Genomic DNA, 13,785 nt, shown 5'->3' on the forward strand with positions numbered 1-13,785 from the left:
GGACTTTCTGACCACCACTTAGTGGTGGTGAGAATCAAGGTCCAAATGAAATGGAGATATAGAATAAGGGAAGGACAGGAGAAAGTAGTTTATACAAGGAGGGTGGAAAGGTTACAAGAGAATGGAAAAAAGGCAGAATACAAGAAAGAAATGGAGGAGCGACTGGGTAAATATGGATTGGAGCAAATGGGGGACGTGGAAGGTGTGTGCAAGATATTCACAGAAGAAATCTGTGCAGCACGTGAGATGGTGTGTGGAGTGAAGAGAAGACAAAAAGGGGTGCATGGAACAGCATGGTGGAATGAAGAGGTGAGACAGGCTGTGGCACTAAAGAAGAAAGCATATAGTGAGTAAATGAGAAACGGGCGTGGAAGAAGTTGAGAGACGGAAGAGAGAGTTATATGTAGAGAGGAAGACAGGTGAAAAGATTAGTAAGAGAGAGTAAGAAGAGAGTGGATGAGGAATTTGGAAGGAACTTGAGTGTAAAGTGGAGGGAATGTAAGAAAATGTTCTGGAAAGAGGTAAAGAGAGTTAGACAAGATGTCAAAGAAGTTATTTGGGGAGTCAGAGATAGAAATGGCAGATTACCAGTGGAGAAGGGAGAAAAAGTGAGCAAATGGAGTGAACACTTTAAGGAATTGTTGAACATAGAGAATGAAAATAATGCAAGTATAAGTGGCTGGGGAATGGCAGGGAGACAGAGGGATGTGAGAAGAGAGGAAGAAATAAGTAGCATGGAAGTTGTGGAAGCAATGAAGAAAGTTAAATTGGGGAAAGCCCCAGGAATTGATGGAGTGTGTGGTGAAATGCTGAAGCATGGGGGAGAGATACTAGTAGAGTGGATGTGGAAGATGTGCAGATTGGCCTGGGAGGAAGGTAGGGTCCTGGAGGATTGGAAGTCAGGTATAATTATTCCCCTGTACAAAGAAAGGGGAAAAAGAAATGTGTGGTAATCATATGGGCATTTTTCTTCTTAGTGTAATAGGAAATGCATATGGTAGGATATTTACTGATAGAGTTAGGGAAATAGCAGAGGAGTTAGTTGGAGAAGAACAGGGAGGTTTTAGGAAAGGAAGAGGTCGTGTAGATCAGATATTCATTCTTAGATCTATAGTGGAAAAGTTTCTGGAGAAGGGAAAGAAGTTGTATGTGGCCTTCATGGATTTGGAGAAACCATATGACAGGGTGGGTAGACAAGGATTGTGGAAAGTTTTAAGAATATATGGAGTAGATGGGAAGTTGCTGAATGCCGTGAAGAGCATGTATGAGGGTGCTAAGGTTGCTTTGTGTGTGGATAGTGAACTGAGTAAATTTTTCTGTTTGAAGGGTGGATTGAAACAGGGATGTGTCATGTCTCCATGGTTGTTCAATCTGTATATGGATGGGGTTATAAAAGAGATACGAGGTAGGGCAGTGGATGTTAGAGCGGCCCTAATGAGAGAGGGCAGTGTTTGGAAACTCCCTGTACTGTTGTTTGCAGATGATACTGTTGTTTGTAGATGATACATGACAGTATTTTGATACCAAACGTATGGAAATGAAGCTTGGATCTTGCTGGAGGGACAGAATTCAAGAGTGAGAGTGGTGGAAATGAGTAATTTGAGAGGAGCCTGTTGAGTCGCATGTAGAGACAGACTAACAAATGAGGATGTGAAAGAGCATTGTGGTGTGGATGTGGATGTGATAGGAAGCATTAGGAGAAATACATTGAGGTGGTTTGGCCATATGGAGAGGATGAAGAGTGAGAGACTGAGGAGGAGAATGTATGTGAATGAGATGGAGGGGGGGAGAAGGGGGGGGAAGCCAAGGATGAGTTTTAGGGATGGAGTGGAGAGGTATATGAGAGAGGGAGGTTTGAACTGGGAGCAGGACAGTGAAATGGTGGGGGACAGGGCGACATGGAGGCAATTTGTTTGTGGCCACCCCTTATGGGATTGAGGCATCTGGCAATATTGTAGATAGATAGGTAGATAGTATGCTGGAATAAAATATGGAGTAGGTAATTTGTAGCTGAAGGTTTAACCATAATTACCATCCATCCCCAGAGCCCTAGATGAGGTTGAGAGGATCTATGAAGAGGGTGAGCGAGCACGACGAGAGGAACTTCGTCACACCCACCCAATCTTCTCTCGCATCACACCCTGGCTGGCTGAGCAGCTGCAGGCCACACATGCAGCCCTGGTGGAACAGCACAAGTGGCGCCCTCATCAGCATGCCCTGGCACTATGCCGCCAACATGCCCTCTCACAGCATGCGTATTTCCTCCAGCGGGATCTCAGCTTCATGCGAGAGGTGGGAATAATTTACCATTCACATTGTTTGGAAAGAATTTGAGTGGAAAGTGGAGGGACTGTAAGAAAATGTTCTGGAAAGAGGTGAAAAGAGTAAGACAGGGTGGAAGTGAAGTTAGCAGGGGAGTGAAAGATAAAAATGGTAGATTACTAGTGGAGAAGGGAGAAAAAGTGAGCAGATGGAGAGAACACTTTAAGGAATTGTTGAACATAGAGGATGGAAGTAATGCGAGTATAAGTGGCTGGGGAATGGCTGGGAGAAGGAGGGAGGTGAGAAGACAGGAAGAAATCAGTAGGATGGAAGTTGTGGAAGCAATAAAGAAAATTAAATTGGGGAAAGCCCCAGGAATTGATGGAGTGTGTGGTGAAATGCTGAAGCATGGGGGAGAGATAGTAGTAGAATGGATGTGGAAGATGTGCAGATTGGCCTGGGAGGAAGGTAGAGTCCCGGAAGATTAGAAGTCAGGTATAATTATTCCCTTGTACAAAGGAAAAGGGGAAAAAGAAGTGTGTGGTAATCATAGGAGCATCTATCTTCTTAGTATAATAGGAGAAGTGTATGGTAGGATACTTATTGATAGAATTAGAGAAAGAACAGAGAAATTAATTGGAGAAGAACAGGGAGGCTTTAGGAAGGGAAGAGGTTGTGTAGATCAGATATACATTCTTAGATCTTTAGTGGAAAAGTTTCTAGAGAAGGGAAAGAAGGTGTATGCGGCTTTCATGGAATTGGAGAAAGCATATGACAGGGTGGATAGACAAGGATTGTGGAAAGTGTTAAAAATATATGGAGTAGATGGGAAGTTGTTGAATGCTGTGAAGAGTATGTATGATGGTGCGAAGGCTGCAGTGCGTGTGGATGGTGAACTAAGTGAATTTTTCTCTTTGAAAGTTGGGTTGAAACAGGGATGTGTCATGTGTCCATGGTTGTTCAATCTGTACATGGATGGGGTAATAAAAGAGGTACAAGGTAGGGTAGTGGATGTTGGAGTGGCCCTGGTGAGAGAGGATAGTGTTTGGAAACTCCCTGTACTGTTGTTTGCAGATGATACTGTGTTGTTGAGTGAAGACGAAGGGGAGCTGCAAGGCTTGGTGGATGAGTTTGGGAGAGTGTGTAAGAAACGGAATCTAAAGGTGAATGTAGGGAAGAGGAAAGTGATGGTCTTTGAGAGAGGTGAAGTCAGTGAATGTACAGTGAGGTTGGATGGTGAGGAATTGGAAAATGTGAGTACGTTTTGGTACTTGGGTAGTGTGATGAGTAAGGATGGAGGTTTGGAGGGTGAAGTGCTTGAAAGGGTACAGCAGGGAAGAAAGGTTGCTGGTTCTTTGAAAGCAGTGATAAGAAACAGGGAAGTGAGCATGGAAGTGAAAAAGTTACTACATGACAGTATTGTGATACCAACTCTAACGTATGGAAGTGAAGCTTGGACGTTGTTGGAAGGACACAAGTCAAGAGTGAGAGCAGTGGAAATGAGTTATTTAAGAGGAGCCTGTGGAGTCACATGGAGAGACAGGCTGACAAATGAGGATATAAAGGAGCATTGTGGTGTGGCTGTGGATGTGATAGGAAGCGTTATGAGGAACACACTGAGGTGGTTTGGCCATGTGGAGAGGATGGAGGGTGAAAGACTGACGAAGAGAGTGTATGTGAGTGAGATGGAGGGGGGAAGAGGGAGGGGGAAGCCGAGGATGAGATGGAGGGATTGGGTGGAGAGGTATATGAGAGAGGGGGGTGTGAGTTGGGAGCAGGGCAGTGAAATGGCAGGGGACAGGGCGACTTGGAGGCGATTTGTTTGTGGCCACCCCAAACGGGATTGAGGCATCTGGCAATAGATAGATAGATAGACATTGTTTTCATTTTCATTTTTGAAGGCTCCAACATGCATGCATTCATTGGCGTTGGTCACCTAATGGTGACTGTCCATGCTGTTCGATCTCTATTTAGTTCCTTAACCCTGAAGTCACACTCAGTGACCTCGTCCCAGGTCTTTTTCAGTTTACCTCTCACTTCCTTACCCCTAACATTAACACTTCTCACTTTCTGCAACCAATTATCATCTCCCATCCTTTCCACATGCCCAGACCATCTCAATCTACCTCTCCTCACCACAACACCAATGCACTCCAGTCCCATCCTCTCTCTCAACTCTTCCATCGCAAACCTAGCCCCCCAGGCCTTGCACTCAGGGACGCAATGCACAGCCTCCTAATTATTGCCATTTCTGTAAGTTTGAGCCCGCGAATATCCTCTTCCTTTACTGCCCAGGTCTCACTACCATACAGCATTACACTCTTAACACATGCAGCATACGAAGGTCCCTTAGCATGAAGGGAGAGCCCTCTCAATGTCAGGAAAGGCATGGTTCCCTGAACTTCTTCCAACCACTCCTCACTCTTGCCTCAGAGCTAGCTCCTGCTCCACCTCCAGCACATAACATGTCTCCCAAGTAACAAAACTCTTCCACACACTCAAATGACTCACCAGCATGTTCAGTCCTTTCATGCCTGGCAGTATCCACATGCTCTCCCCGACACACTGCACATGTGTGCTGTTAAAACTAATAAGTTCAGATCTCACATATTGTGAGCCAGTATAGTATAATTTTTAAATTAGTGTATGTGAATTAATGACAACAGTGTACATATTTTGGAGTTGGAAATAATTTATTTGTACTAAAGTAAGAACATGTTGATTTTGTGTGTGCGATGTGTTAGGGAGCACATGTAGAGATTGTCAGGTGTGAAAAGATTGAACTTGTAGGTGAGTCTCATGAGTGTGTGGAAGAGTTGTGCTATTTGGGGACATGTTATGTGTTGGAGATAGGGCTGAAGCTAGCTCTGTGGTTAGGGTAAGAAGTGGTTGGAGGAAGTTCAGGGAGCTGTTGCCTCTCCTAACACTGAGAGGGCTCTCCCGCTGTGCTACAGGATCTTTATATGCAGCATGTGTTAGGAATGTAATGCTGTATGGTAATGGGACTTGGCCAGTAAAGGAAGAGGATGTTTGTAGAGTTAAAAGTACAGAAATGACAATTAGATGGAAGTGTATTGCATCCTTGATTGCAAAGCCTGGGAAGACTAGGGTTACGACTGGAGTTGAGAGGAAGGCTGGGACTGAAGTGAATTGGTGTTGCAATGAGGAAAGGTACATTAGGATGGTGAAGAGGATGAAGGATGACAATTGGGTGTGGAAAGTGATAAGTGTGAACATCAGGGATAGGGTTGCGAGAAGCAGACCAAAAAAGGCGAGGGACGAGGTCATAGAGTGTGACCTCAGGGATAAAGGACTGAATAGGGAGGCTACCAGATCAACGTGGAGAGCCTACTCCTACTTCCTTCACACCACCTCAGCCAAACCCACCGATCCTTCCCACACCATCCAGTCCCCCAACTCACTCCCATTCCAACCCATCCTAATCCACTCCAACCCTTACCTCCATCACAACCTCCTCCTACCCCTTCCTCTCCACCCACACCACCTCCTCCTAGTGCTGCAGCAGCCAACACACATCGCACACACAACATAAACATCCTTCAGTTAAACATAGATGGCATAAACACCAAAAAACAAGAACTCACACATTTCATCAAACAACAGAACATACACATTGCCATCTTACAAGAAACAAAACTACACAGAGCACGGAAGACACCAACATTTCATAACTTCATCACCATTTACAAGACCGGGTCGATGGCAGTGGCGGTGGACTCATCACCCTGGAACATAAATCCATCAATTTTGCAGATACCAGTGCAAACACAAAGTCACTTCTCCCCCCACATGACACCACAACAGAAATACAATCAATTAAAATACGCACTTGTAACAAATCACACATAATAATTGCTAACACATACATTCCCCCCCAATCGACCCCCACAGTACCACACAATTACTCTCCACAGGTAACCACATCAGTAACATACCCTACATCATCCTGGGTGATGATTTCAACGCCAAGTTGTCGGCCTGGGATGTCAACAACCGTGACACAGACAGGACTGGTACTACAGTCCCAGACAGATCATCTTTTCATACAGAACAATCTAGATCAACATACCCATATCCCACACCAAACCCTCTTCCTCCCATCATCTCTAGACATCACTTTCTGCTCCTCAAACCTCACCCCCACTACATCCTGGAGAGTGGTCAAAACCCTAGGTTCTGATCACCTTCCAGTCATCATCACTACCAAAACCAGAATCATTCCAGCTGGCCACAGACACACATACACTAATTATAAGAGAGCCAACTGGGGGGCCTTTGCAACCGAAAAAGAACATTTTGAAATACTAAACAGTACACCCATCACAAACATCAACAGTGCTTTGCACACTTTCAATATAATTACACAAAACGAGACAAAAAACACATCCCTAGAGGCAACAGAAAGAGACACAACCCCAACTTCACACCAGAAATTCAAGGCCTTATCAGTCAACGGGACACAATGCGACACTCCCCAACACCCCATACACAAGACACTGTACAACAAATACAAGAACTCAACACTCAAATAAACAATAAAATATCAGAACAGCAAACACTAAACTGGAATAATTATCTCCAAACACTTGACCACAAAACAGAGACCAGTAAACTCTACAAAACATTAAACAGCATCACACTCTCCAACAGCAACACTACACACTCATGTGCCGCCATCACAACAACAGACACCATACCTTCAAACAGATAACAAGCACACACTCTCATCAATCACTTTTCACAAATCAGCCATCTAAACCCCCATCCTGAAGAACAGCGTATCATCTGATGCAAGAGACAGTTCCCCACGGATCCAGACTACGCAACTTTCACTTACAACTAGACGAAGTACATCATTAACAATCTTAAGCACTCATCTGCCTGTGGACCAGACAACATAAGCATCATTCACCTTAAACACCTTGGACCACAAGGCATAGAAGCACTTACCAACATATCAAACTACAGTTACTCAAACAATATAATACCCAACATCTGGAAGCATGGCATTATCATCACTATCCCTAAACCCTTCCTCACACCGCCCCATCACATTCCTCCGCACCTCCTCTAAAGTCACTGAATGACTGGTACTACAACTAGTCACACCTCATATTCCCCTAGCCTAATCATAACATGGCTTTAGGCCACTACATTCCACAAAGACCCTTCTTACAGACCTTAGACAGAGAGTTTTTGATGGCATAAATTCAGCTAGGCCACCACACAGAACACTCCTAGTCACACTAGACATCAGCAGAGCTTTTGATGCCATCCCACACCACAATCTCACAAACAAAATACTCAACACAAACATGCACAATAACACAAAAAGATGGTTTGCAGACTACTTAGCAGGCAGATGTGCACACGTAACATTTGCCGGTCAGTCTTCTAACATCAGAAACATCACAAATGATGTCCCCCAAGGATCTGTTTTGTCCCCTACACTCTTTAACCTAAACATGCACAACATACCCACACCCCACACACCATAGATACGCATAACTTCCTATGCAGGTGATATAACACTTACATGTACGCATCAAAATGCAAACACAGCTGCACACATCCTCCAACCTTACCTCAACACACTACACGAATGGTTCACCACAAACAGGCTCAAAATAGCCCCAGCCAAATCTACAGTGACCCTTCTCACAAACTGGACAGCAGAACACAGTCACATCCCACACCTCACCATAAACAAGACCCATACCACACACACACACACACACACACACACACACACACACACAGAATCCTTGGTGTAACATACAATACATCAATGTCATAAAATAAAATAACACCAAGACTCAGTGCCCTGAGGCCTCTTGCCCATACAACATTCGGACACAACAAAGAAACCACCACCACAGTATACAAACAATACATACATTCAGTGATGAATTATGCAAGCCCTGCCTGGGCTCCTAACCTCACCAAAACACACTACAACACTCTACAAACCATACAGAACAAAGCCCTAAAAATAATCACAGGCTGCACAGCTACTACACCCACAGACCACCTACATCAAGAATCCAAAGTCCTCAAAGTCAAGGATCACCTAGACATGAAAGACACCCAGATTCTTGCTGCAGCCTCCACAAACCCACAACATCCACTACATTACATGGCAGCACATCCACCCACACCAAGGAGCATCAAAACAACACCCAGCACACAATACCATATACAAATTCTGTCATCTCTCCCCCCTCACCCACCTCAGACCAGCTTCCAGAAGCATATCCACACTCAAATCACTCGCCGCTCCATTCAGTCACTTGAAGACAACACACAGCTGCATGCACGGCCTCCTGACATCCACCCTTCTGAATCCTATCTCCCTCGTGAGGACAGGGTCCACCTGGCCAGGGTGAGATGTGGGCACCATCCAGCCCTCTTAAGCTACTAGAAGAAGCTGGATGACTCCATTGCTGATGCCTGTCCAGGATGTAACAGCACCCCATACTATTAAGCACATTATGGAAGACTGCATTGCACACAATCACCTACGCCAACAACACAACATACACTGTTTGAGAGCTCTGTGGGCAAGCCTGGTCTTGGCCTTGGCCCTCCTAAGGGACTCAGGGCTGTTTGGCCAGACTGCCTAGGGAACACCTACTACTACCACTACTACGTGGAGAGCCGCCATTAGGTGACCAAGGCCGACACATGCAAGCATGTTGGAGCCTACATCCATCCATCCATCCATCATCCAGTCCTACGTTGCCCTATGAGGAGCATTGGAGCCCGGGGCTAGGCTGTTGGTCCTGACATTTAGGATGAGAGTGGCCGGCCTCACTCATCCCTGAGTGGCATTACATGAGCAATAACCCCAACCACCCCTTGGATGTAAACCTACGCCGGCTCAATCCAATTGGAGCGCAGTAATTACCCACTAAACCACCAGGTGCCAAAATTTGGTTATATGTTTACCACCCAGCATGGTAAATGGTTTCCTGGTGTACAGGAAACCATTTGGCTTGTCACTCGGTGTAGAGTCACCCACAGGCAGAAGGAAGAGGAAAGAATGAAGGAAAGGAAGACAGAAGAGGGAATGTAAAGTCACCCATAGGCAGAAGGACAAGGAAAGAAAAACAGAAGAGGATGGAAGGAAGAAAGATGGAGAGGAAAGGGCAGACACCCAAGAGCAGCACTAAATCGAGTGAGTGGATAGTGAGCACTCCCACCTACCACATGGAGCCTATATAAATGATACATTATAATATGATAAAGAGAGTCAAAAGCTGGAATCTTCAGAAGTTGTCCCTTCTAAAATGGACTAAATAAAAAAAGAACTAAAAATAAAAATTAATTCATTACGACATGCCTGGATGCACTGTTCGTCATATTATTTTCTACTTTATTCAAAATATTCTGTATAGTTTTCGTTATAATGAAGACTAGACAGTCTGGGGTTGCTCAACAACAACAACTATAGGTAATTAAGAATCTTCTAGGCATCATACTGTATGACTAGTATCATTAAGTTGTAGGTTTTTTATAAAAGAAAAAATTCAAGAACACTTAGCCATGATGCTCATTAATCCATCCTTTGACACAGAGAGAACCAGTACTTCTGAAGGAGTTAGAGAATGTGAAGGTGGCACTGCGGTCATTCCATTGGCGAGCTCAGGTGTGGTTCCCAAGTAACTATGTGGTGCGGCGGACATTCCAGGGGGAAAGCCAAGTGATCCCTACCGTGTTAGCTGCATCTCCCACCTGCATTACCACGCCACGCACCGACCCAACACACCCTGTTTATCTTCTAGAGAAACAGGTACCCTATATCATACAAGGGTTTCTGTATGAACAGGACTCTGTTTATTCATTTTGTTTATTTGACATTGATGAACACTGTATCTCTCTAATTATGTAGCTATCTGTCTGTCTGTAGTTTCTCGTTGTCTATCTACAGTAGACTCCCCGAATGTGTGTGTAAAGTGTTAACCTATGGTACCATGCATCATGAGCCCACACAAACCCAGAGATCCATATCCCATTTCAAAACTCTAATGTTTTGACTAGCCCTTGGACCTGCCTCCAGCTTGCCTTTTTTGGTCCTAACTAAATTAAACATATACTTCTTATGGGCATAGTTTATTGTATAGAGGAAAAGCAGACATAGAACAGGGACTTTAAAGAAATTTAAGGCAATAAATAATTGGGGGAAAAAAATCACTTTAACAGACAACAATGGCTGGCTTGCTGAATGAGGGGGCAGGTATCTGAAGCTGAGGAGTTGAGGTTGGGACCTGCCTCTATCTCCTCGTTGGAAATACCAGTCCCTAGGCTCAAACTCTCAAAATCATGGTCTTTGTCATCTGAGGGTCTGCAACAGCTGGTAAGGCTGCTAGGACAGGTGAGGCAGGTCAGATGGGTGAGGCAGGTGTAGTAGGTGAGGAGAGGGGAGCTGGCTTGCTTAGATGTGGATGGTAGGAGATGATGAGATACTGAGACCACTTGTTGATTTTCTTATAAAGTAGTCTGTGCACTAGATATCAGATGTTGTCAATCTGGTCATATGAATCTGTTCAAGTTGAAGACATTGAAAAGCTTGTTCCTAATCTTGTTTGCAAGATGGGAAAAAAAAAAAAACGTCCACAGAGGTCATATCCAGAGAGTAGGGTGGCTGGGGGATGATGGTCATATTGGGCTTTGTCAAAAAGTCATGGATAAGGAACGACGCATGAGCAGGAGTATTATCATGGTGCAGCATCCAGGTTTTATTTTTCCACATCTCAGGCCTCTCCCTTTGCACTGCCTTCTGCAGACACTTCAGGACATCCAAGTAAAACTCTTTATTGACCATCTGACCACATGGAACAAACTCATGATGAATGAAGCCCTTCCAATCAAAAAAGACAATCAACATCACCTTCACATTTGAGCAACTCTGACGTGCCTTTTTTGGTCATGGTGAAGATGTTCCAACCCACTGTAACAACTGCCTCTTTGTTTCAACATCATAGCCAAACACCTAGGTTTCATCACCTATTATAATGTTTTTCAGAAAGTTTTCATTAACCTTCAAACAATTAAACAGCTTCTGACTGACTGTGACACAGTTCTCCTTTTGCTCATCTGTGAACAGACGCGGCACAGATTTTGCGGCAGCACAATGCATCTTCAGGTTTCAGTTAAAATCATGTGGCACGTACTTTTACAGATGCCTACTTCTTCAGAAAATTCACAGACAGTCAGGTGATGATTTTCACGAATCACAGCATGCGCGTTCTCAACGTGATCGTTGTCCTTTGAATAGGAAGGCCATCCAGATTTGGGATCATCTTCAGTGGATGTTCTTCCTGATGTGGACCTGCTGGAACCACTTCTGACATTTTGCACAGTCCAAACAGTTCTCCCCATAAGTCTGTTGTAGCATTTGAAAAGTTTCTGTAAAACTTTTTCCCAATTTGAAGCAAAATTTCACACAAACACAGTGCTCCTCAAGATCTTTCATTGTTCAACTTAGAGCAAATCGCCAAGTGCACTGAACACACATTCACTTGATGACTAAGTGATGCGGTGTCACATGATTAGTGTTAAACTAAAGCTCAAGGTTGCCACTACACAGTGTTCCTGTCACAGTGACATTATGCCAGCCAGTTGGTGCACTATTTAAAAAGTTTGGTTTCTTTTTGAACAGAGTACTGTACCTGTACATTTCTGTGTTGTCCTCTAGCATCTCAAGCATCCTTTCCCTTGTAATTTTGGCAAAGCCTTTGCCTAGGTTACAATGGGCAATTTCAGCAGCAGCAGCAGACATTGTATCCAAAAAGAGATGTGAGGACACTAATGGGTAAATGTGGGGTAGAACCCTCCTCCAGCTGTGCTTTATCGCCTCTAGTGTGAATTTACCTCAGGCCTTCACAATGTTGTATATAGCATTTCTTAAGTTATCATTTTCCAAAATTCACTTATTGGATTTGAAAGAGTTCTCCAGCACCTGCTGCACCTCCATTACCAAAATGCCCCCTCACGTCCCTACTGTCTTCCTACTCTAACCCCTGCATGTCTGTCCACCCTTCTTTCACTTTTTGCTCACAAGTGAGTGGCTAATACTAGCCCTTATACAGGAAGTGACCTCTTGGTTGAAGTGCTAGATTTTGGATGTAGTGTTCAGCAGCAGGAACAGCATCTGCTAGGTGTCTGCCAACAAGGTCAGGAGAATAACTCAAGCAGTTATCCCTGAGAAGAATCAGTAATTAAGGTGCTCCAGTCAGATTGAGCCTGTGTGGGTATATATCCAAGGGGTGGTTGGGGTTTGTTGCTCACGTAATGCCACTCGGGGATGAGCGAGGCTGGTCACACTCATCTCAAATGTCAGGACCAACTTGCCTAACCCCGGTCTCCTCCACTTCTCATGGGGCAACATAGGATTGGTTGGTGGATGGAATAGATGGAGAATATTAAATTTAACATCTTTAGTTTATAAAGGAGCTTGCATATAAGCATTAGCACATTGTCAGACCAGTCTGTTATCATGCTTGCTGTTGCCTGTGACCTGTGTCATCAGTAGATACCCAGTCATTCAGAACTAACTCCAGCAAGTGACCTGGGCCGGGCATAGGGATATATGATCATTACATTTGCTCTACGGTCTTCTTTAGTATTCATTGCTAAGACTAGGGTTAGGTGTTCTTTACTAGCCTTGATATCAAGAGCAGTTCTTTCTTACTGAGTCAGGACTGTATATGAAGAAGGACATTTTCAGAAGAGTCCAGTCTTGTCCATGTTGAAGAGCTAGTACAGTTCATAGTCCCCTTCATTTACAGTCCTGTGAAGCTCATGAGGAAAGGACTCTGCCAATCCCATGTCTATGCCACCAGCCTTGCCTCTGTGTTTGCCACAGTGCAGCTTACGGCACACAAGCTTCTGAAACACTCCTTAGATCCACTTAACCCCTACACCGCGGGCTTGTTTACCAATTACTTGCGTGTGCCGCGGGGTTATTTGGGCTCCGACAGACTCTCAAAAAATATTTGCCAAAAATCAGTTATTAGTCCTAGAATAATAAAATTACATATGCTTATGGCACATACCTTCAGCTTTCTCCTGGAATGATTGTTGAGCCTTCGTCGGTTACCGTAGGACTTGTGGAGACCTCTGAAGTAGGGTAACGAAGTCTCCACTTTACACTTCCCGACAACCCGTAATATGATTACCACAGCCAGATACAAACACTATAAACACTATTCTACAATTTTCAAGTAGTTTGGGATCCATACTCAAAAAAAAACACTGTGAAAGCAATGGAAATTACGAGCGCGTCTGATCGTCGCACTGGCACTAGTTCGCTCATGGTAGTCTGTCATTTATTATTCATAAAACCCCTCACACTTTATATTTCTATTACTATATAACACTTATATATATCTACAGTCTTTATCCATAAGTTTCCTTCAGTAGTATTAGTTTATTGTCACTGTAGGGATTCAATTTCTTTCAGTAAAATACGTAGCATTCACTTTCTCGTCCTGTATACTG

At 44.1% G+C, this 13,785-nt stretch overlaps 1 protein-coding gene across 1 annotated transcript in view; it reads left to right on the forward strand.

The window, feature by feature from the left end:
- LOC145403731 (uncharacterized) overlaps positions 1–13,785 on the forward strand; it is a 364,507-nt gene that overhangs the window by 257,118 nt on the left and 93,604 nt on the right. The window contains exons 12-13 of the mRNA XM_080275411.1: positions 2,046–2,292; positions 9,860–10,075. Of these exons, the coding sequence (XP_080131537.1) occupies positions 2,046–2,292; positions 9,860–10,075 (463 nt within the window). The remainder of the gene's footprint in view (positions 1–2,045; positions 2,293–9,859; positions 10,076–13,785) is intronic.

Source organism: Coenobita brevimanus, chromosome 61 (assembly GCF_032717465.1).
Source record: "Coenobita brevimanus isolate Jiangsu-jjx chromosome 61, ASM3271746v2, whole genome shotgun sequence".
NCBI lineage: Eukaryota > Metazoa > Arthropoda > Malacostraca > Decapoda > Coenobitidae > Coenobita > Coenobita brevimanus.